Source organism: Bactrocera oleae, chromosome 6 (assembly GCF_042242935.1).
Source record: "Bactrocera oleae isolate idBacOlea1 chromosome 6, idBacOlea1, whole genome shotgun sequence".
Taxonomy (NCBI): domain Eukaryota; kingdom Metazoa; phylum Arthropoda; class Insecta; order Diptera; family Tephritidae; genus Bactrocera; species Bactrocera oleae.
Window position 1 is genome coordinate 10,249,307 of NC_091540.1, and position 24,972 is coordinate 10,274,278.

The 24,972-nt window shown below is 32.8% G+C and overlaps 1 protein-coding gene across 1 annotated transcript in view; it reads left to right on the plus strand.

The window, feature by feature from the left end:
• LOC106626311 (forkhead box protein O) overlaps positions 1-24,972 on the plus strand; it is a 141,375-nt gene that overhangs the window by 32,454 nt on the left and 83,949 nt on the right. The window contains exon 2 of the mRNA XM_036361084.2: positions 16,056-16,232. Coding sequence (XP_036216977.2) covers positions 16,217-16,232 — 16 coding nt within the window. The 5' untranslated portion in view covers positions 16,056-16,216. The remainder of the gene's footprint in view (positions 1-16,055; positions 16,233-24,972) is intronic.

Here is a 24,972-nt window from a genome sequence, read left to right on the forward strand (position 1 = left end):
GGTGAAGAAACAGATCTAGAACACCTTTTAATATCATTTAATGGATCATTTAGTGGATTTTTGATATATTTGTATACACATACGTATCATACCACTGGTAAAGCTTATTAGCTCTCTCTCTCTCTATTCGATTTATCGATTGTTAAGCATACAAGTTATTAATATTATATGTACCTTAGGCGCATTTATCGAAGAGGGTGTGTAATTAATAAGTGCTTTTAAGGAAGTTTCAGATTTTATTAATAAATGCGCTTTTTAAGCTTTTCATGTCATAAAAATATGTTTTCGAAACACTTTTTTTATTAGTTGACAATATTTTTTTATAAAGTATGTTATTTGTTGGTTGTGTATTTGGAAATATTCGAATTTTTTTGACTGTCTCAAAATTGTATGAAAATTAATGATATATAAAGCAAGAATGTAGTCTAAAATCAAGTACGAAGCTTTTTAAAGCTTTTATTAATATAGGATTTGGAAATAATTGAATAAATAAATAATTTCGGAGTTTAGTTTTTGAAAAAATTCGAAAAATATTTAAAAGCTTTCATAAAAAAGATATTTTAAATAAGCTAGCAAAGCAAAGCATCAATTTGGGACCTTATATGGAATTGGTTGTTAAAAAAATGTGTTCAGAGCATAATTTAATTGCAAAAATACTACGTTTTTCGATTTTCGAAGTTAACATGAGAAACCGTAACAAAAAATAAATAAAACGAATCAAGTAGCAATAAACTCCTAGGTCGCACATAATTTCAGCATCGAGTTTCTAACACATACATATACTGTTAAAATATATCGCTTTTAAGAGTTATGAAATTCAGCAAAAACGGTCGCCAACCCATTTAGTGCAGCGGCCAATCAGTCAAGCGTTAATTGTTTGTTCATTGTCTCGTTGGGGAATTGTCTAAACAAAAAAGTTGAACGCGTGTGATTTTTTTATGCACTTTTATTTCCTTTTTTCTTTTTGCGGTTGCACGCATTTATGTGTGTGTGTGTGAAGCTCAGCATGTGTGCTCAGTGCTGTCAGAAGGTCGTTAACGTCACTTTAACCCTTCTCGCGCCAATACACCAACTTTTTGCGCTTTGGCGTTGTGGGCAACCTGGCAACACTTGCGCTTTTCTGTATGATTAAAAAAAAATTTATTTATTTTTTGTTGAAACTAATAAAAATTAGCGTGAAATACTTCAGATAGATACATACTGCTGTAATATATAATATATATATATATATATATATATATCCACACTCTCCACAATATAGATAGAAATTTTTCGCGCGTGCAAAACAGCACACTGAAAATACTTATTAACGCGAAAACTCTCATTCAGCAGCCAAAATGTGCTAGTGTTAGTGCACATAAGTCCATATATGTATTAGTAGATATATAACTAGCAATATATATGTATATTAACTAGTTGCCTTCTCGACACATTTCAATAACGCAAATTTATTACGTAAACATTTGCATTTGCGAGCGCGCACATAGCCAATTTTTTTCATGGATGCCGTGAACAAATTTAATCTTTTTTATGAATATGCAGTAAATCCCTACACTTTGAGAAGCAATATGTGTGTAGCACGCTCTAGGTGCCACCGGGCGCCACTCATACTGAATTGCATACGTGATATGGCTGCGGATGCTAGGCTGTAGCGCACACATAGACACACACACACACACACATACGCAAGTGCTAACAAATTTGTATATAGTAGCACCATACTGTCTGCTGGCTACACTTCGGCTGCGAGTAGTCATTCAATTCGTCAGCCAGCCAGTATGGTTTGTCTATGCCTTCACTATGTTGCGTCCTTGCCGTAATAATCGTAATGGATTTGTCGATATGAGATTTTATTAATGCATTCATAACCAAGAGGCAAAGTTGGTTTATTTTTTCTCCCACTTTTTTTTTGCCTTTTTCACCACATCAACACATTCATCTCGTAAATGGCTCACTCTATTCGTAGTGAGAGTGTTCACAGGTTCACTGTTAGTCCGTCTGTATGTGTGTATGTGTGTGTGGTTGACTGATTGACCAACAACTCACTATGCTGGCTCTCGACTTTTGGCCACAGTTGCTACATAGTTCAAGTCCTTTGCGAAGCGCTAACACATTTCCCAGGCCAACGAGGTTGCTTCCAGCACAAGCAGAGATATGACTTGGCTTTTTGATCCGCTGCTCATTTCAGTGTTGGTCATGATAATGGTGTGCAAACCTTTTGAACTGTCGAAATGGCTGCAAATGTGTTTGAGTAACAGTAAACTTCTGCACACATGCAAACTTATTACATTTACATGCAATTTGTGCTGAGGCATGAATCGGGTTGTAATATATACTACATATAATATGGCATATGTTTATTCAAAATATATTTCTATAATTCACCAAATCTCGTCGAGTTGTGTGCGCTCATCGTTTCATAATATTTTAATATTTTATACAAAAGTATAGATATAAGTATAGGTAAATTACGAACTCATTCCATAATTGAGTGGTCGGGATTAAGGTAATGAGACATTTAGTTGAATTTATGTAAATACATTATTGCAAGCTGAGTACGGTGTTATGAAATCATGTAAGTACTCAAACGCCTTTTTGCTTCAGTTGATTTAAAAAAAGCAAACATTTGAAGGGAATATATAATGGAAAATTTTTGATTTCATTGAAGTAATACAAGATAGCAAGTAGTTGGGAAGCAAAGCTTAATAGAATGTGTTATTTTTTTTAATATAAATTTTTATTATTTTTTTCAAACGCAAACATGTTGAAAATATATATTTATTTTTTATGAAAATGTATTCTATTGTGATTAATAATAATTTTAATGGAGGTAAATTAATTTAATGTTTCACAGCTGGATTTTTTATTCCATCTACCTAGTATTGCGCAGTGACAGCTGTAAAAAAAAGCTGTTATCAATTGTTTAGGGCGATCTTTGTTTGCTTTTTCTGCGAGAACTTGCCATAATCATTTATATTTTTTTACAACATTGGAAACTAGAGCGTTCAACAAAGGAAAGGCCCACCAACTAATATTTTGACGTGAGAATTTTTCATTAGATATTAAGATCCTTTTCCGGTATTAAGTCAAAATAAAGTGAAAAAAATTAAAAAAAAAGTACGGTTTGTTTCAGATATAAAGAGGTTAGTTTACCCAAAATTTCCTTAAGAAAAAAGTGGACAAGATAAAAATGGAAGTAGCAAAAAGTATTTAAATTGCTCACATAAATTTCGACGTTATGTGAAAATAGTGTTGACACAAATGTTGAAGAATTTTTTAGTTTAATACCCTGAATTTTAATATACAAGTTTGTCACGATGTTTGTAACACTCAAAAGGAAACATTGGAGACCCTATAAAATATATGTATATATATAAATGATCAGCATAACGAGCTGATTCGATTTAGTCATGCCCGTCTGTCTGTTTCTATATACAAGAACTAGGTTCGCAGTTTTTGAGATAACGATCTGAAATTTTGCATACAGATTTTGCAAAATAAAGTGCTAATATTAAAAAAAATTTCTTTTGATAAAATATCTCTATGAAATTTGGCATGTATTATTGCTCAAAGCAACGGTACACGCTCCAAAGAAATTGTTATTATCGGATCACTGTAGCATATAACTGCCATACAAACTGAATCCAGTGCGTTTATGAAAATCTTTTGTATTTGACGAGATATCTTTACGAAATTTGGTATACATTATTTTCTATAACAACGCAACAATACCTGAAAGGTTTCTAGATCGGACTACTATATTATATAGCTGTCATACAAACTATACGAACAAAATCAAGTTCTTGTATGGAATTTTCGTTATTTGTGAAGTGGTATTCCAACTTCGGCGCAACCGAATTCAACGTCTCTCGTTTTATAATGATTTGAAAATTTTATATAATTAAAATATTATTTAATTTATCTTTATTGAGCCAATTTAAAAAAAAAATTTTAATTATATATTTACATAGTACATACATGTTTAATCAAGATATAAAAAAAATTTTTTTCATTTATTATAAAGATGCAATAACTAGCCATTAGGAGGCTTCTGTCTGCATCAATATACTATAATACATTATAACTATTTTAGTAATTTATAAATATTTTTCGCACTTTATTTGACTAAATCGCATTTTCCGCAACAAATTATTTCTTTCTCTACTCTAAACTCTATTCCATACAGCTAACACTTATTTTATATACACCAAATGGCAGACCTCTGCTTGCGCTGACGCTCAGCGCACAGCTTCTGCACTCACAAATTTTCACTTTCAATATTTCACTTTAAATAATTAAGCTTTTCACTGAGTTGCTGCAAATTCCACTTGCACAAGCGAGTAATAAGTAAACAAGTGTACGAAATGGCGACGGAAATGAAGGACTAATGATATTCATGCTTCTAAAATAAAGCGATATCTGTGGGTATGGTAGGAGATCGCCTAAAACTGCAGCGTATATATTTTCATATATGCAAATATTTTCGAAAAACACATATTTTTATATTAAAAGTATATATATATTAAAATAAAAGAACTTTTGATTTTTAATTAATTTATCTTAAGCTCTTAGCTATTACTCGAATTTATAATATTCTTTTGTCTAATGGCTAAAAATATTTTTGAATTTAAGCATCATAAATGTGACCAACAGATGGCGCACACATTACTCCTTGAAATTTTTTTAAGCTCAGCTATTTTTATACCCTGAACGTTGGCGACCCTACAAATTATATACATATGTACGTGTTTATGGTAAAGGATCAGCATGACGAGCTGAGTCGATTTCGCCATGACTATCTGTCTACATATACGAGAACTAGTGCCTCAGTTTTTGAAATATCGCTGTGCATAGGATTTTGCGCACGACCATTTCTCTACAAGACGCTACTCATTTGTCGGAACCGCCGATATCGGACCATTATAGCATATAACTGCCATACAACTGAACGATCGGGATCAAGAGATGGACAAGCTTCATTTGACGAGAGATATCTTCATGAAATTTGGCATGGCATAGCGAATAGCTGTCATACAAACTGACCGACTAAAATAAAGTTCTTGTAAATCATTTTTTTTTTTTATTTGTAAAGAATATTAAGCAGCCGAAGTTAACGTTTTTTCTCTCATATAAATTGACATTTAGATTTAACGGCTGTCAAATTACCATCTGGCATTTGTGAAATCATAAAATTATTTGAAAAAATTGCCACTATTAAAATATTGTATTTACTTATGTACATATGTATAGTAAGACCAAAAAAAAAAAACTCAAGTGGCTTGCATTTCAAATTGTTATATACAATTTTATTTGCATGTGTATATGTTTATATAAAAATTGAACTGAGCAGAAGTTAATTTTATTGCAATTTATTTTAATTTTTTTTATGTTATGGAAATGAAGTCGCAATTAGTGCTTTCAACAGTTTGAGACAATATTTACAAAATACTTAAAAGTAGTTGTTTTTGAATAAGGCCAGGGAAAACAGAGTACAAAATAGTAGCAATAACAACAATGGGGTTGCTGTAAATGTATATGATAACATAGATAGTAGAGGAGATTACAGCAGTAACAGAAACTAACCGGCGATAAGCTGAGAGTGGAGGGCTGGCAGAGGGTGCTCTCGTGGTTCTAGTGGTTGATGCGCTGAAGAGGCCGGATGCTTTTTGTAAATACACATACACACATATATGTATATATGGTTGTATGTATATTAGGGTGGGTAGAAAAAACGACTCGTTTTTTCGCCTGGTCTCTGTTTCTTAGACTACTCTATGAAAATCTCTTTAAGTAGCAAACTTCCTGTGAAACTGTGACTTTTGCAATTTAAAAAAAAAATATTTTTTTGAGTTACAAAATGCATAAACAAAATTGCTTCATTTTGTAGAGTAATCAATTTGTGACAAAATCTATGAAGCGTGATATTTTTTCAAGTAATTAAAAGCGATATGTGATTTTTTCTATCTGATAATAAGAAAGAAATTGAAAACTCTAAAGCAACTTCCCGTAACAATCAAAAGTTCATACTTTGAGAGCTTTTATTAGAGTTGTCTATAAGCCAATTTTTCAGAGTACTAAGCGATAAAAATATACGTGCTTTGACACACCCTAATGTGCATGCCAAGTCAGCACAACCGCATATATATATATTTGTATTGTGCTGACTTGGCATGCAACGTGTTGCCATTGCGGTGCGTTGTGTTAACCATTAACCCTGCGCCGCGCGCTGATAGACGACGAAAAACGCAAGTTGAGCGCGGGAAAAATCATAGAAGGAATGAGGCAAACGCAACAAAATTGGTTGAAATGCAAATAAGGGCAAGCAAATACATACAAATATACATATTTACATACGAATGTATGTGTTAGAGTGTGTGTGAATTTCTAGCGAGGTCGTCAGCCGGATGCCACTACGTTATATACATACACTATATAGTATAGTAAAGGCGCTGCTGGCAGACAGACGTTTCATAAAATGCGTTGCATACATTTAGGGGCAGCTGACAGCTAGCATACACGCACGCACACATACACACCGGCCGCACCGCAGCAAGTATAGCGCAAAGGTTGTAAATACGAAAAATAAGACAAACAAAGGCAAAGTGTAAGGGCGGTGCAAGGCAGCGTTTGCGAGATTCTTGAAACAAATAAACAGCGGCTACAACGGAAGAGCGAACGCAACTTTTATTGTTGCAGGATTAGCGGGCTGCAGGGAAGCGGCGACAAAGGCTGCCACATTACACACATATACAAACATATATGGCGGGTATTTACAGTCGCCTATGACGCAGGGCAGCGCGCTGCGTAGGCGTGTGGTTGAAATCCCAGCAAAAACTAACTCATTATCGCAGCATTTTTCCACAACACTCGCCGTGCTATTTGTATGTTGCATTTTTTTTGTGCGTGTGTGTGTGCTTTTAAAAATCTTTTATTTACTTTCTATTTATCGCGCTTTTTATTATGCTTTTTCCAACACAAACCGCCCGCCAAGGAAGCGTGTAGGCGGAGTGGCGTTTGTGTTGCCATTATGTAGTAGCATTTTAATTAAAATTAATTACATTAAGTGCAGCGCGCAAACAGACACACTGAATAGTAGCAACAAAAACAAAGTGAGCGAACTTAAATAATAACAAAAAAAGCAAACAAAACCAAAATAACAAATTTAAAAGATGGAAAAATAGAGAACGCACTGCGAGTGCTAACAAAAACGTGGAGAAACGCACAGCAAGCGGTTGACGAAGGGGTGGCGGCGCGTTGCAAAGGGTTGCCATTTGTTGCGTGAAGGGCGCCAAAACTTGGTGCTGTCATAAAAAGATAGTGTCGGAGTAAAAAAGATTGTTGGAGAGAGTGTGAATACAATGAGTCATTATGAGAATTTAATATTTCATAAAATAGTGCTATGAATGTATTTCCACTTTCAAGCTATGTGCGTGCTCTATACATTTTTTTACTATTTTACTGTTTTAACAATTTCAATTATTAATTGATATGACTCTTATAATTATTATATCTTTATTTCGTATAATACTATTTTTTAACATTTCCGAACTCTCTAGAAAGACAAATAACTGTTGTAAGACCAAAAATCTACTCGGAAAAGCTAAGCGTTTACATTTTCAAAGAGTCGTGGTTCTTAGCAACCATTATAAGTATTTTAAGTGTAAAAAAAAATTTTTTTTAAAATATGTAGAAAGTTATGAAAAAGTAATAATTCTTTTTAAAAATTTGCTTCATAGAAGTAAATAGTAACAAATACTGATATTTTTTTTAAAATTGATGGAAAATATATTTATAAAAAATGGCTTATGTGTGTCACGCATAAAATTATTAAACTCTATACAAGTAAGAAAATATTACAGATTTAGCAACAACAAAAACAAAATATTATTTAAAAACGCTAAACTCGTATTTAATTAAAAAAAATCTTGCTCTTTTAACTGTTTATCTTTTGGTTTGCTCGTAAACAGCTCTCGCAACAAAAAAAAAAAAAAAAACTAAGTGAGCGTCTCGGCAGATACGTATGATGTCTTAAAAAGTGGATTAGGGATACGATTTATGACTTAAGTAATGTTTCTTGTTCAGAAATACAAAAAATAATTCGTATACAACATAGACTCTTAATCTTCTCGTGTTTTGAAAACGTTGAGTCAGTGGTTTTTTTTAAGTATAAAAATATCTCTGCCGCGAGTATAATTTGCGTTACTTTTGCTCGATAAGAGCATTGTATAGCGCGCTCTCTCCATTTACTATGTCTTTCTGTAGCCTGCTCTGTTGCGATGAGCCACCAATATAACCAGCATTTAAGTTATAAAAATTAAATTGTGTGAAGAAATGAAAATTTCTTTTCTTAGAAACTGTTAATAATTCTCACAGTTACTTATTCTTAATAAGACGCCTTCACTTGTTGCTCTTTTACACTTTTTACTGCAAGCTATTGTTTGTCTTGCTTTTATTGTTATGACACCTCATTATACTGCGGTCTTTTAACCCTCGCTGAAGCGGCTAATAAGAACATTTGGCTTTATCCTTTCTTAGTTGACTCGATGACTTCTTTTATGGTTTGTTGGCTCGTTTAAGCTTATGTTGTTGTTTTTTTTTTTTGCCTTTTATATGTTATACCTTTATTTATTTTAAAAGCATGTCAAATGTTGCCACATTTTTTCATTAAATTCGTTTTATGTTATAATTGGGAAAAAAAATTAAGAGTAAAATATTAGAGAGAAAGGCAAGTATATTATATGAATCGCTTTAAGTTTCGAATGACCTTTAAAGACGTACAAATCATTAATAATATTATAGTATCTTGCTCTTACATAAGCAAGACGTATATGTAGAGTACTCATATAGGCATCAAATACCCACACGTACGCTTTTTACCATAATTTTCATCCATGTGCTCTTACATTTTGCTTTATTTACATTTGTTTAGTATTCATCACAAAAATTTGTTGCAACTTTCGCTTTCATCATTTGCCTGCTTTGCTTTTTATTTGGCGTCTTATTCATTTTTTTTTCTGAAATGATTGATGACTTTTCGATTCGTAACGGTTTCTGCTTTCTCTCAGCAAAATGGCATGGGCGCCAGCGTCTCATGCCTACTGAGGGTAGATACGAAAACCGTTTTTGCTTCTTATTTTACAGGGAGGTAAGAGCATTTGTTGGTTAGTTTAATGATGATGTCGGTAAACGCGGTGAAAGCATAACAAATTTGCTGGTATGCTTATAGGCAATTGTGTTTTATATAATAAATTGCTGCAGAGTATTTGAGGGTTAAGCTTTATTAAGAGCGAATTCCATTTGGATTTACTTTTAATTGCTTGGAATGCTTTTTTTCGGCTGGTAAGTAGAATTTTCTTTTTCGTGCAATAAAGAGGATTTCTTTTGGCATTTCAAATATATTATAGGTGGATTTACGAATCCAAAATATGGGAGTACTCTTGGTAGATGAAATGTTGAAGAATTGTTTCTATTGATTTTTTTTCTAACGTGAATATTTGGCCTTTCTTTTTCGTCCTAAAACAAGCTACATTTTTTAAAATTAAATAATTATACGATGAACGTGAAAATTAATCTTGTTGGTGAAATAGCGAAAAGAAAAATCTTAAAAATTCCTCTAGTTAAAAACTTAAAAAAAAACACTTAGTTTTTTTTTTTAATTAAATTTTGTTTATGCGTTTATAACTTACCACATTTAGATAATATTATAACAGACAATTGATTTTTGCAGTAACAAATAATTCATATATTTCAATAAAAAATCATTTTTGCTTGAAATTTAAAAAAAAAAAAAATAAATGTATAAATTTATTGCTTTAATAAAATTTAATTTTTTAATTTTAATAAAATTTAATTTAAATATAAATGCCTAAATTTGTGCTACAGCCGAACAGCATTTTTTTCTGCCAATAACTGCTATCGGCAAAGCATGGTTTTAGGCGCTTCATATTGTGTGTGCAATTAATTTTCCCTTTTTGCTGTAAATTGCTCGAAAAATAGTATGTATATTTTAAATTTACGAGAATTAAAGGTAAAATATATCGCCAAAACTGAGCACGAACAACCTCAGCTACTTTTAGCGAAATAAACGAACTTTGAAATATGAAAAATTTACCTTAATTTAGTTGCCTTACCAATAAGCAAAAGCACTAAAGGTAAACAAAAATATGTTAGCGCGTTTACGTTATCTTATATATACATATAATTTAAAAAAATAAAATAAAAAATAAAAATTTCAATATTAGATTACCACTATATAGTAAATTGTTTTGAATATAAATTAAATATACTTTTTGCGCCTAACTAGCGACCACTTTCGCAATAAGACATTATTTATGTACTCGTATACTTACGAAATTTGTGTTTCTCTCCTTTATGAGTACCACGAGCAGTAAGTCTGCATACAAAAATAAAAATATATATAATAGCTATATAGATATAAATATATTAATAATACAAAAAAAATAAAAAAAAAAAAATAATAAAAGGCAGACAAAAAGTTACAGAAAAAGTCTTACAGCAATTTGACAAATATTAAAAAGTTTTAACAACATTTTTTCTGAGCAATTAACTGCCGCTTTCACGTAGTTACAAATTAAAAACTTTGACATATGTAGTCTACCAGTGAGAGTGATATACTGCGGAGAGCGTTCATACTACATTTGTTGTTGAAGTTGCATGGAGTTGGTCGTACGCAGCGGCCAGAGAATGGTGTTCGTGAAAAAAAATAACACAAAACATGTTTAAAAAATAAAAATTGTGCAAAAGTTTGTTTGTGAAGTGTTTGGAAAAAAATTACAAAATAATCAATGCTGTGGAGTGGCGCTACTCCAAATTTTATAGAGTCAGTTTATAGAGGAAAAATAAAAAAAAGTAAATGACAACAAAAAAAAAAAAATAAATACCTAAATAAATAAAAACGAATGATAAAGCAAATAAGTGAACGAAATTCAGACTGATAAGCTCATAAAGTTCTCGAACTTGTATATATAAGCAAAGTAGGAGCGAAAGAGAGAGATATAGAGAGAGATGGAGAGAAAATTGTGGTGTGAAACACAGCTAAATTGAGTATAATTCTTGCACAAATGAGTTAGTAAGCAGCTTTTATTGAGTTTTCAGTAGAGAAGAATGTTTTAGAGTTTTAAGTAAGCGAATTATAAATGTGTAGAATTTGCTTTTCTAAACTACTAAAATGGAAATTTGTAAGAAGCAAAATTGTCACTTGCAGTACTGCACGCCCGTTTTACTCTTGTTAGCTCTCATTTATTGCTTTGGTAGCCTACTAAGTGTCTAAAATAATTCAATATAATCCTAAAAGTAGACAAGACATTTAAAAATTTAAAGTGCATGAAGCTTCAAAGGGCACAAGAACGACAAAAAAATCATGAAAGCTTCTTCATAAAGCGGTAAATGTCATATTTTAATACTAGAATCTGAACTTGCAACCGTGAAAATTATACTTCTAAAGCATTTGCCCCTCTAAAGGTCATATATTATAACTTGATTCTCATTTTTGAATCTGCTACGAATTTGCATTAAAATGTGTTTCTTTCAACCAACAAGTTGCTTACATTTATTTTTACCTTCCTCCCTCCTCTTGACTGTGTCTTTTGTTTGCATTTTATTTCACACTCTTTGTGCAGCAAAGCGAAATGCATTCATTTACAGCAGAAAAGCCCATAAAATTGCACGAAATGGTAGTGAGAAAAATATCAAAGGCGTATTAAAATACAATACCCAGAAAATAATAACAACAAAACATGCAAAAATGCGTCTAAACAATTGAATGAGTGCAACAGCGCGTGCTCTAAAACGTCTGGCTTTCGCGTAAAATCATGAAATCGCTAAGAATTATAATTTTTTCTTTAAAATAATATATTAATATATTAAAATTTATTCTTGAATGTATTTCAAGAAATATAGTAGCTTGAGCTAAAAATAAATTTTGTTGGCAACTTGGGGAGTTTAACCTAAAATTTTGCTATAACCTTACGAACTTAAAATCCCAAGAATTTTTTTTTAATTAAGTTATTTTGACAGTGGTTCATATTTTATAAATTATTTTCACAAGCAGGTTAGAAAAATTCGTTTTTTCGTGAAATTTAAAATTTTTTTTGTAAATGCATTTAATTTATGCAAAAACTAAATAAAAATATTGTACATTTATAAATGGTAAAATTAATTGGTGTTTGATTTTCAAAAATCTGAATTATATTGACCTCTTAGCAGATCTCATGTAGAACTTCTGAAAAAAAATATAAGGCTGTCAGAATTATTTTACTCCATAAAATCTCAAATCGAAAAATCCAAAAATTTATTATAAAAACAAATGAATACAGGCAGTGGCGAATCCAGAATTTCTTTCTGGAGGGGTGTTTTCATTCAAAAATATTTTTAAAATTGATGTTGTTTCGTAAGTTCTTCTGAATATGAAATAATAATTTCAATTTCGGGAGGGGTTTTGACATTCAAACCCTTCTCCCCTTTGTGGATCCGCCACTGGTAAAAAACGAAGAATGGTCAAAATTTTGTTTTCTGACCATTCCAGAAAAAAGTTGTTTGTTGTGAAAAAAATTTACTTTTCGGGGTGTCCGACAATGTTGATATTATTATAAAAATTTAAATCCTTCTCTAATTCCGACGAGAAAAAATTATTCTCTTCTGAGATTGGTGAAGAGAACTTGTAAAAATTTCAAGTCGATCCGTCCAACAGTTTTGGAGAAATTTTCATCTACGACTCTGAGAGCCGATTACACTAAGTTTAACATTTTTTGCCAAAACGCGCATAACTCAAATTTTCTAAATTATTATTTTATATTATATATATAGTAAATATAAAAAGATATTTATGTACATATAAATATATTTTTTTTTCAAGTATGGTATATATATGTACATTTGATATTTAAGCAAAAAAATATATTTTTTAAGTTCACAAGTGGGTATAATAAACCTTTAAATGAAAAGCTCAAAATTAAATCAAAATTTGATTATGCGTTTATTTTGTTACAGATAAATATTTAAATTTTATAGTAAAAATTTATACAAAAGAAATTTTGGTTAACTTTTGGTCGCTTTCTCGACTCCAACAATTTGTAGTTTGCCACTAGTTTTCCTCCATTTTTGGCTTATAAATAAAGATGGTTACCGCATGCTATGTTTGAGCTTGAAAAACTATGTTTATAAGCAACCAAAAATATAACAAATAATAGTCAAATAAGAGCAGGAAGGCGCATACAGCCTGTATTAGCAAATATAACCCTCCACTATCAATTTATTGCCATTGGTATATTCGCATAACTATTATGCATATTTCTATAACACCCAAAGCTCACTAGTAGTTCCGTACACGCTCTGGGTCTGTAGCGAGACTTCATGAAATTAACATTGTCAGGCGACAAGCGGCAGCACAGCTACTGCAGCAGCGCCTTTTGCCAGACTTCACCTACAACAAAACAAACAAAGCGCCAAACAACTCAATTCCAACAACAGTGGGCGCCGACACTGTCAACCACCTGCCAGCAGCCAAAAGTGACAAAGTCTGACGTTCCCGAATCCATTCGCTCGTCATTAGCTCTAACTTTGGCGTGCTGGTGTTGCTGTTGTTGACATTGTTGGCATTTGTCGTTACAAACTTAATTAATGTTATGCTTCTAAGCACTTGACTTGCATAATAGCAAAAACAACGCGAAGACAAGAACAAGAGCGGCGTGTCGTCATGCTGAGCGTTTCACCTGTCAGTAAGTGACAGTTGATTGCATGGCTGGTTGGTTGGTTCGTTTGTGAGTGTTAACGGGATTATGCGTGCGTTGTGCTTCTTTTTTATACTACTCACTCATCAGCTCTTTGTCGCTTTTTCGCTTGTGCTCTGCCAATAAGCGCTGCTCTGCTGCAAGCTGTCAAATACAGCTGACGTTTGGTGTTTTTCAACGCTCATTGTCAACTCGTTTGCCGCTTAAAGCAGTCATGATTGTTGTTGCTATTGTTTGGCATGCATTTGCATGTGTTTCAAAGTATGTAGGTGAATATAGTAGCGTGTGTGTCAAATGAAGGCGTACTCTCATAGCAATGTTTTGGCTCTGTAGATGCCTCGTTGACCTACCCCGGATTCTGGTTTTTCTCAAATCAGTTTATTTAGCTCAACCGTGCAGTTTTCCTTCACTTGCCACGCTGCTGTGGCATCTTCGTTAACGGTGTCGGCAAAAATTCATGTATCTATGTATGTGTTTGTACATTTGATTACCAATACATAGGCAGCATATAAACTCGCTCTAAGCATGTGTGAAAACTGCAGCGACAGCATTATCCTTGGTCTTCTTTCGTAGCCATCTCCTCACAATGACACACATACACACTTTTCTGCGCCACTGTAGCTTCTTCTAGCGCTGCTGCTGCGGATATAATTTGATTTGTCATCGCAAATTAATGTCAACAATGGTGTATCAATCACAAAATGTCTGGATTACTTCTAAATGTGGCTTAATGATGTTGGGTAAGCATTCGTTGGTGATATGCTAAATACTGTGAACTTATTTAGAGGAATTTCTCTCTAAGGTGAATGCAATTATATGATTTTTTAGATAGCTTAAAGCAGAAACCGACCTGAGACCAATACCTTGACTTCGACGAAAGTTAGAACACAATTGTTATTGCTTAACGAAGTGAATAATTTTAGTAGAAGTAAAGGACGCCTGGGTCCACCTTCAAAAGACTGAGGAAAAAGCTCTTCCTTTTTTTAAATGATTATTGGCATTTTGAACTGGATCAGTCATCGGACAACGAATAGAAAAGAGGGAAGGTTATAAAAAAGTTATTCTTAGACCACAGCTAATCTCAGCTGTAGCGATTTTCATGTATCGCTTCTCATAAATATTTGATAGATCAAGTTAATATAAAGTATATATCTTGTAGTTGAGATATGGTGTATTAGATGTTTAAAAAAACTTACAACCATTAGCTAGTACTAAACGTTTTATAATTTTTGTGAGCTGTCGAAGAATACTTCTTCAAAGTGGTACTTTATTTTGTGTTTCAAAGAATATCATAGGTTACTTAAAAGTCCTCATACCATACCTTCAACACTGAAATAATTCATAAGTGAAGCTTATATTTACTACTCCAGTGTTATTAGCGCTCAAAACTCCTGCATAATCTAAGGAAATATCTATGCACATAACATTTATATTTACAACGCTTCGTATATCCGCCAAATTTCTATAACACACTTTGAGGCATATAGTTTATTTGAGAAGTTTGCTTGTTTGGCCTCTTAATTTGCACAACTCAATGTCTATTTGCCTTCTCGTCTTGACTTAATAAAGACGTTGCAATTGCATTTGCCAGCAGCGCTGCTTGGTAAAGAAGGGAGTGAAAGTGGTAGAAGCTTAAATCACTGTTGCCTACATCTAGGCGCACAGTATGCATGTAGCTGAATATAATTGTAATTAACCTGCTGGTAGACGTTCATTTTGTGCGCTGCAAAATTAAATAGGACAAGGTAGATCTTGATGAAAAGAACCGCTTTGGGAAAGTGTGCGTGTGTTGTAAAAGTCTACATACTTTTATTTAATAAAGCGAGTGAGTAGGGTGAGCCGAAGTAACAACTTAAGCGTATTTGGTTTGTTACAAAGATAACAAGCAAGTATTTGCCTTTTGAGCACTTAATTAGACTGATTGACAGAGTGCGGACAAGTTGTTTGAGAAAAAAAAAATAGAAAAAAAAATATTGGTTTTTGTAAAAATTATTTAAAAAAATGAAAATCAAATCAAACATTTTAAGTGAATAACAATTTCGATAATATTCCACAAGTAAGAAAATGTTAAAAAAAAATATTTTTTAGGCATTTGAAACATTTTGTTAAAATTTAATAAATTGTAAATAAGAAACTGTTATTAATTTAAGTCCCGCCAAATTTATGCTAAATTTTGAAATTTTTCATTAATGCAAAACATAACTTTTCAGATATTTTATTACATTTTATTGAATTTAGCTTCTTAAAAAATAATATTATTTCATTATATTTAAATTATTACAAAATAACTTTTTCTTTTGCTTTCAGATCAACAAAATTGCAGTGTGTCCTTTTTAATAGATTAAACTGAAACGTTTGTGTGTGCTGCAGTTTTTTTTGTATTCCACAGTATTCGGCAGTTAGTTTGTGCTATAATCTTTTTGCTATAAAAATTTCATTGATGTGCTGAATATATAACCGATGAAAATATGAATTACCAAAAAGGTAAGTGGAAATCTTAGCTGAATTCAATGCTTTAGCAATTTTAATTTTTAGTATTTGAAACATAATTCTGAAAATTTGATTTAAAGAAATATTTATTTTAGTATTTCAAACTGAAAATTTCTGAAAATTTGATTTAAAGAAATTTTTGTTTTAGTATTACAAATATAATGCTGAAAATTTAGATAAAATATTTAAAAGTTAATGCATTAATTATTACAGAAAATTGCAAGAAGATCGTAAACGTTAACAAAATACGAGTCCCAGTGAAAAAGTTTTGTAAAAGCTTTCATAGCGGAAGTTTCATAATGCTATGGAAAAGCTCTTTTTATTCTTTTTTATACATTTCATAAAACAGACAAGTTGCGGTTTCATTATTTACCAAAACTGTTTTCTTATTTTTCAAAACTTTCATAAATATATCTAGTAATCTAAGAGAGATTTCAATTGAAAATATTCCTGCTCGCAAGTTAAGAGAAAATGTTTTAAAATTTTTTTATTAGCCCGAAAATTTTCATTTATTGCATTTGTTATTAAAAGCTTTCCGAAAGCTTTCATAGCAAAAGTTACATAATATTAGTGAAAGCTTTTTTCATTAATTAAGCGCAGGGAAGCTTTTTGAGCTTTAATGATAGTGTTTTAAAATTTTCTTATTTTCCCGAAATAAATTTACGCATATATTACAAAAAGCTTTGAAGCTTTATGAAAGCTTTTATAGTGAAAGTTACATAAGGTTTGTAACAAAAACGGAATGACATCCGGGTTTCAACTCGTCTCGTCATACTGATAATTTATTGTTACTTTTTTAGTTGCAGGTGATAAAAAAAAACCGTTAGGTGAACAAAACTGTTATACACTATAGCAACATGCTGCAAGAGTAAACAAATATAAAATTTGTTATATAATTTTCAATGCATTTCTTACTAAACTAGTAAAGCCAAAAACTAACTAGATCAACTCAAATGCAAATTAAGCCCAATTTACAATAAAAAAGTTTATACTTTTTTAATTCAATTTCAACGATTTGCTACTCACATCTCCACTATGTGCAAAATTTATAGCCAATATGTGCCACAACTAAAGCTGCGTTTATTAAATTCTGCAACAATGCTTTAGCCACACACATATATGTAAGTATTTGCACCATTGTAGCACGTTTAGTCAAGTTTAATTCAAACAAAATATTTTTTTGCAAATTTTTATTATTTATACTGTATTTTCATATTTTGTGCACACCAACTGACTGGTCAATTTACAGTCTGTCACATTTGACTGCAACTGCAAATAAGGCGCAAGGCAAAAAACTAAAAATTTTCAAGTCTCCACTCTGCTCTGCCTCTTGATATTTAAAGCGCAAAGCACTTTTCGATGACGAAATCTCATGTTAAATCACTGAAACGCAATACGACGCCATGACAACAACAATTACAATAGCAAATAGTACATATAACAGCACACATACACACAAACAAAAGCCAAACACTTGTGATGGCCAATATGGCGTAACGAATTAATATGTCAATATAAGTGGCTGACCCCAACCAGACGTAAGCCAACACACACACACACACACACGCATAGGTCAAGTACAATAAGCGCTGAGGGCATTGTTAGCGCATGTGTGTGGGTAATTGTGCAAAAAACCGGCAAAAGTGTGAAAAAAGCAGGAAAAGTCATTGGCGAACAGATTGCGCTTTGTCGCACAACTGCATTTATTTATTGTTTTTATGCCAGTTCCGGCACAGCAACACACACACACACACACACATGCAAACTATATATATTAAGCATTGATTCATACACGAGCGTAGCTGTTTGTGTGTGCGTGTGTATTTAAATATTTATTGTTTTTCCTTAATTTCTGCAACTTGTTTATTTATGATTTTGCATTGATTCGCTGCGCATACATTGCTGTTGTTGCTGTTTATTTTGCTTGTAAAATAATATTTTCACGGTTCAAGGTTTCCAATTCGGCGGCGCTTTGAACAAACAGACAAATTATGGACTTCAACGACAACAGTCGCGTATTTTTTCAAACATTGCCACTTTTTTAGAGACAACAATTATGTAGGCGGCCGTAAAAGGCGCTTTTTATTTAAGGTGAACAACTGTAGTTGCTAAAAAAAAATTACAAAGCAGTATTTTGCGTAAAAAAAACTAAAAGAGTTATTGTTGCCCTGTAGTTTCAAAATAATTACGAATCCTCTATATTTTTTTTTTTTTTTTTAATATGGGAACAGCATTCTTCAAATTACTCAAAATAGCTTCAATACCACTTCCATACAAGAAGTATGAAACAGTTTCCAATAGAAGCACTTAACTTCGATCGTGCAGTTTGTATGGCAGCTACAAGCCTTAGTGGTCCAATATCGGCGGTACCGACAAATGAGCAACTTTTTGGGGAGAAAAGAACGTGTGGAAAATTTCATATCGATATATCGACTAGTTTGCGCTTATACAGACAGACGGACGGAAACATGGACTAATTTGACTGAGCTGGTCACGCTGTTCATTTATATACTTGTATACACTTAATAAGTTCTCCGACGCTTCCTTTTGGGTGTTTAAAAGCTTGTAGCAAACTTAATATACCTTGTTCAGGTTATAATTATATAAAATGTATATCAATAAAAGCTAATTAAATTTAATTTTAAGTAATGTTGGCCTTTGGTTTAACTTTTCTAGGCCTTGCTTTTGCCTCTCTTCTCCGAATATGCTGTACCGATTCTTTTACGTACTTTTACCGATTATGTTACTCGTAAGAGCGTAAGAACAAAAGTACCTGCTATGATATTATTGCATTTGTCAGTCTTAATTTCGTTTTGAGAGTCATTCTTGACATTTGCTGCTTTAGACTTTTAGAGAACCGGCTATATCAATAGTTATAAAGATATCAATACAGCTACCTCATTTACACCCAAGAGTCCAATCTTATAAGTAATGTTAGTCTTGTTTAATGTGCAATATATTTATATATATATATATTGTAGTTATATAAAAATATTCTGAGCGACAAAGAGGAAGCTGAAAGAGAGTCAACCATGTACATTTCAGAGCTGATATAATGAATGTCATATGCCGACATCGTTTGGGTCGCAGACCTTCTGTCGGCAGTCTGGTGTCACCTACTTGTGCTTTAGTCACACGATAGAAAACTAAGCTTAAGCGAAAGCTCTTTTGCTCTGTGAATATTCATGTGCAGTCTTATAATACGTATCTATTCACAAATATTCAAATATATATATACATTTTATAAAAAGAAGAAAACAGAGAAAGTTGTCTGTAGAAAAAGGTTGAGTCAGCGTAAACTTCTACGACACATTTTTTGTATTTCTGACATTTTAGTATCTCACATCGGATCTACCGCAAAAGCATTTGTCTGCTGTGTCAAAAACTGCTTAAAAAACTGCCGCATAGATATAACAATAACAAAAAGCCTACTAGTACGACTAGTATACTAAGTGACTTTGTCTCCGCAAAATACAGTGCTTCCCAAACATTTTTGAATTATGTATATTCAATTAAAGTGTTTCTTCATTATTAAGGAAGGTCGTGTTTTTTTACCAATTATAATAACTTTTATGAAGAGCAAGTTATAAAGTTTAGCACTGGCTCGCTATTGCAGCGTCTAGCGGTGTAACATAAATTTTGTCAAGAGGTTGCTTTGAAAACGTAATGCTCTTCTAATATTCCTAAGTTCTTGCTCCTACTCTTTAATTTTGTTTTCTCTTCTTATTTATTTTATTTTCTCGTTCTTGCAACTTTTCTATCTTTGTCTCTCTCTCTCTCTTTCTCTCTCAGTTTTCTCTCTATTTTATCTCTCAAATTTTAACTTATGTTCGTTTACTTAATCCTAGATGAATCGATTTCCGATAAGTGCAATAATAATCAGTCAAGCCTGTAATTTTCTAACAGAGAATAAAAATACACAATAGGAAATCTTAGTCCTTCCCACTTATCGATACTTATCACTTTATTTAAATAATTAAAGAATATATGTTAAGACCATTAAAGCTTTGTGTTAATTTTTCTCATTTATATTTAGTTTTTTGAAATCTTTATCTAAAATACAAAAAATATTTTCTTTATTGCAAGTAATTACCTAGTGGGTCCAAACAAGACCAACTGGCATTTTGTCGCTTGCGAAAATTTAAGCATCCTCACTCACCCCTTAGAATGTACATACATATATTGACTACAAGCTTTTAATGTTTTTCCAGCTACCGCTGTTGTTGTATTTTGCATGTTGCATGTAGTGCAAACTTGTAAAATTTTCGACTGCGTACCCACACGATGCAGTGGTTTCAATTAACGTATAAATTAAAATTAACATGTGCGAACACACACTTACTCTGTACAAGAAACACATAGACCTAACCCTATTGGGCCAAATGAGCGCAACGTCCACTACATAATAGCATTTGCCAACAGTTGAGCCCCAAAACTGGACGCACGTCCGACCAATTGAGCGCTAACACTATGCTAGAGTTCAGCATTAACCAGCATTTGCCAGTTACTAACGGTCGTTCTACCGTTAGCCGTTACCGAGGCAGCCGCTTAACCGGCTTGTGGTCCTCTGTAATGGCAGTAATTTTAAGCCATGCTCCGTGTGTTGTATGCATTTTTCGGGGTAGGCATTAAATTGGTTTGTGCATTCGCTAAATTTGACTGACCATCGGCTTGTAACTCCTATCTGCTTGTATTGGTTAACTCATAAACGGCCGCATAGTTGCTAAATGAAAATCGGCCTAAACGAGTTGGCCGACAGAACACTACACCGGCAGCCGAATGTGTGTTGCATGCGAAATTATAGACAATTTTGTTGCTCATTTCATATTTTGTTGTTGTTACAACGTATTAATAGCAGCGAGTGCCAATCCCTGCCCCAGTTAGGTTTCCTAAATTCTGCCTCATCAATTTTAGGTTTGACCGCCCATTTCGGTCATTAGAGGCTTAAGATTTTGTCGGATTTGTGTGCCAATTTGTGGAAATAATTTTAATGAAAATAATTGACTGCATTTAATGTCGAGTGAAAAGATTATGCAAAGTACTCGTTGTTTTAATTTATTTTGCGGCACTCAGCGGCTGGAAGTGGATGGGCTGCAATAATATTATTTTCGAGCGATTTGATGAGGAGCTTAGTCGCTGGCGCAGTTAATTATTTTGTTGTACAACAAAAAAATATGAAAGTCATTGTTCTATATGATCATAAAAACAATAAGCCTTAGAATATGTTGAAAAGCATAAGACATTCTTGCCACAAGATAGGTGAGGGTGGAAAATGCTCCCACAGCTTTACTACATTTTTCAGAAAACCTATGTTTTTACCGCTTTTCAAGCTTTTGTCAAGATTTTTCTGAAAAAAGAAGTCCAAGGTCTCGCCCACTCGAAAAATAAGAAAAAGTTTAGAGTTAAAAAAATCCAGCAGACTTAGAAGACACTTCCATACTCTGTCGAAAGACGCCTAAACTTTAAGTCCACTTTGCTTTAACATCGGCGAGGAAACTATGTTCTATGAGTTCTTCCAAATTTTCTTGAAAACCTATGTAATGGTAAAATATGCCATAATTTTAATAACAAAAGAGATTTCAACTCACTCGAAGAATAAGAAAAAGGTTAAGGGTTAAAAGGATCCAGCAGGCTAAGAAGATCTTTCCAAACTCTGTCGAAAGACGCCTTCAAGCTTTATGTACTTGGGTTTCCAATACTATCTTTTAATCTATGGAAGAATTCTGAATTATAAAGTTATACAATACTAAAAGAAATTGTATGGGACTAAGATCACTTTGCCGAAAGCTGCAATTAAAAACCAAAGCTTTTGTTAAAGCTTTACTTTGTATCCTTTATTATAATATCTCCTTAAAACTGATCTAGCAGTTAGGGAGATCTTCCTGCATTCTGTAGAGCTTTGACTAAAAGAACCTTGTTGAAAGCTGTGAATAAAACGCGAAGCTTTTAATAAGCTTTTAAGTTTTTTTTATATCCTATATTAATATATATTTCTTCTTAAGGCTGAAATAGCAGTTAAAGAGATCTTCCTGGATTCTGTGGAGCTTTGACTAGGAAAACCATGCGGAAAGCTGTCGGTAAAAAGCGAAGCTTTTAGCAAGCTTCTAAGTTTTCTTTATATCCTTTATTATTATTTCTTCTTAAGACTAATATAGCAGTTAGAGAGAACTTCCTGGAAAATGGAGCTTTCTAGGTTTTCCACTTTAAATTATCATTTTCAGTCTCTTCTGTAGTTGTTTCCATAAGTAATTTCGCTACTAAAGTGCAAGACCGTTTGAAATGAAGCCCCTGACAGCTTCACGCCGAGCTTGCACACACAAAATTCAATGGCGCTTCGAGGTGAATGGGTGTAGTGCTAAACTTAAGCGGCGTTGAATGTAAAACACATGTTAAAATTTGTTCTGCTTCAAGCATCAAATAGTTAGAACAATGTATGAATTTGCTAGAATGAAATATATGCACACTTATAGCAGTATGTATGTGTAGCGGACACATGTATTATATGTATATATGTGTTTGCCGCCTCTGCAATTAGCAAAAAACTTCTGTTTCAGATTTTCACGCCACCTTGTTGTTGTTGCGCTATTGCAGCTTAGTTGGCTTTTTCGTTGCTCAGCCAAGCGACCATTTGCTCTGTCGCTTCACGGCGCTCCGTCTGCGCTACCACTTACAACAACACATACACACACACACAGCTATTTAAACGAGTGTGTAGGAAATTATTGTTTCACATTTCACCGAGTGCTGGCAAAGTGGCTGCTGCTGTTGCTCTCTTGCTGCTGTGGTTGCATAAAAACTTTGTTGGTTGCATTGTTTTACAACAAGTTGAGCTTTTGTTGTAAATTAATTTGCTTATAATTTTTACGCTTAGTTAAACGCAATTTCGAGTGTGACTTTCGCAAAATGAAAAAAGTAAAACGGAAAGGAGGCGAGCACAATAGCCAAACTCTTTATGCTCAGCGTGTCTGCGTACATATTATATAATATTTACATTTATTTTTGTTTGTATGTGCGCTGTAAAGCCAAGTAAGTGCCTTCTCGTGGTGCTCTAATTCGGCTGTAGAATGGCTAACAGCGGCAAAGTATTAATGCGAGTGTGGAAGCGCGTTTTCATGCAAAGTTGCTTTTAAAATCAGCCAGCATTTTCTTAACGTGCATTTGTATTGTATATACATATGTCCCCTCTCATGCTTGCAGTCGAGTTTCGTTATGCGGCATTGACAGTATATGTCATCATTTCAAGGTTGTCTTCAAAAATTTTCATTGTTTATAATATTTTTAGAATTGTCGAATTGAAAAAAATTATAGATAAATATTAAAAAACAATAGTTTTCAGATATTTTTGGAAAAAGTTGTTTAAACTATAAAATTTATAATTGAATTTTATGTGTATAGAATAATAGAAAAATAGGTTAGAGAAATAAAATATGAAGTAAACACGTTAAAGGGTTACATGAGTTTCACGGCTTCAAAAAAGCAAAGATTTTTTAATATCTTATTTAATTCTATAATAAGTTTAGAATATTGTCTTAAATTTTTTTTTAAATGATACCAGTAATAGTTTTGTAGATACAGCTTTGAAAAGTTGCGCGCTCGAGGTCAGCTACATAGTCACTTAAAACTTTAAACGCGTTTTTCTCGAAACTGTGTTTTCAAATTCGGTCAAATTACTCGCGAACTACTCAACCGATCTTAATGAAGTTTTACACAGGTCTTAAAGATATCTCTTAAAGGTTTTGAACTCAATTACATTTATCTTCTAGCAATTATTATTTTCTTTTTACTTTTGATGAACCTGTCAGAAATTCTGCTGCCAACGCGGAAGCACCTTTTTTTCGAGGGACTGCCGTAAATGACGTCGTAATGACCGAGTTTTGAATATTTTCCTTTGATAATTTCACAAAATCTTTATCAAATATGTATTTTCGGAATGTTTTAAGTAAGAATAAAATATTTAATTTTGAATATGAAAAAAATATATATTAAAAATATGGCGTTTTTTGCTCGACGAAACTCACGTAACCCTTTAAATTCGGATACCCCTAAACTATAATACATTTCACAGATGCATTTTTTATAGCATAAAACGATATAAAAATATCTTTGTCTTACCTTTTTATCGATCAGTTTGTATAAAAGCCACAATAGTGGCCACTTTTTCAGATATCGAACTGAAATTATGCACGATTTGACGAAGCGTCTTCAAAAAATTGACATTTGATGCAATCTCCGAAGACATTGTTCAGAGCGGGTCACTATAGCATATAGCTTTTGTACAAACATCGGAATCAAGTGCTTGTAGGAAAACTTTTGTATTTGTGATGGGTATCATAGCTTCGGTGCAACCGAAGTTAACGTGTTTTCTTGTTTTTAATCATTTTTGGTTCGAATTTAAGTCACTTACAGTCACTTTTGGAGAATAGTGAAATTTCTAGCTACTTGAAGACGCTTAAAACTTTCTACGCGTAAACCGCCTATCCACTTGTGCATCATCACAGCAGTGTTTCACCAGCATTTCCTTCACTGATCGCACTTAATGAAATTCCAATCAACACACTCCCCGTTAATTCACAATTAATTTCAAGGATAACTGCGCAAAAGCCACTAATCGGCACGCACACCACACGCACACACTTACAAGTCTAAACGAGTGCATAACAACTTAATGTATTTTGGTTGCCTTGATTGCTTTATCTGTTCACAAAACTTTGGCGATGATTTGCTACATACAAGT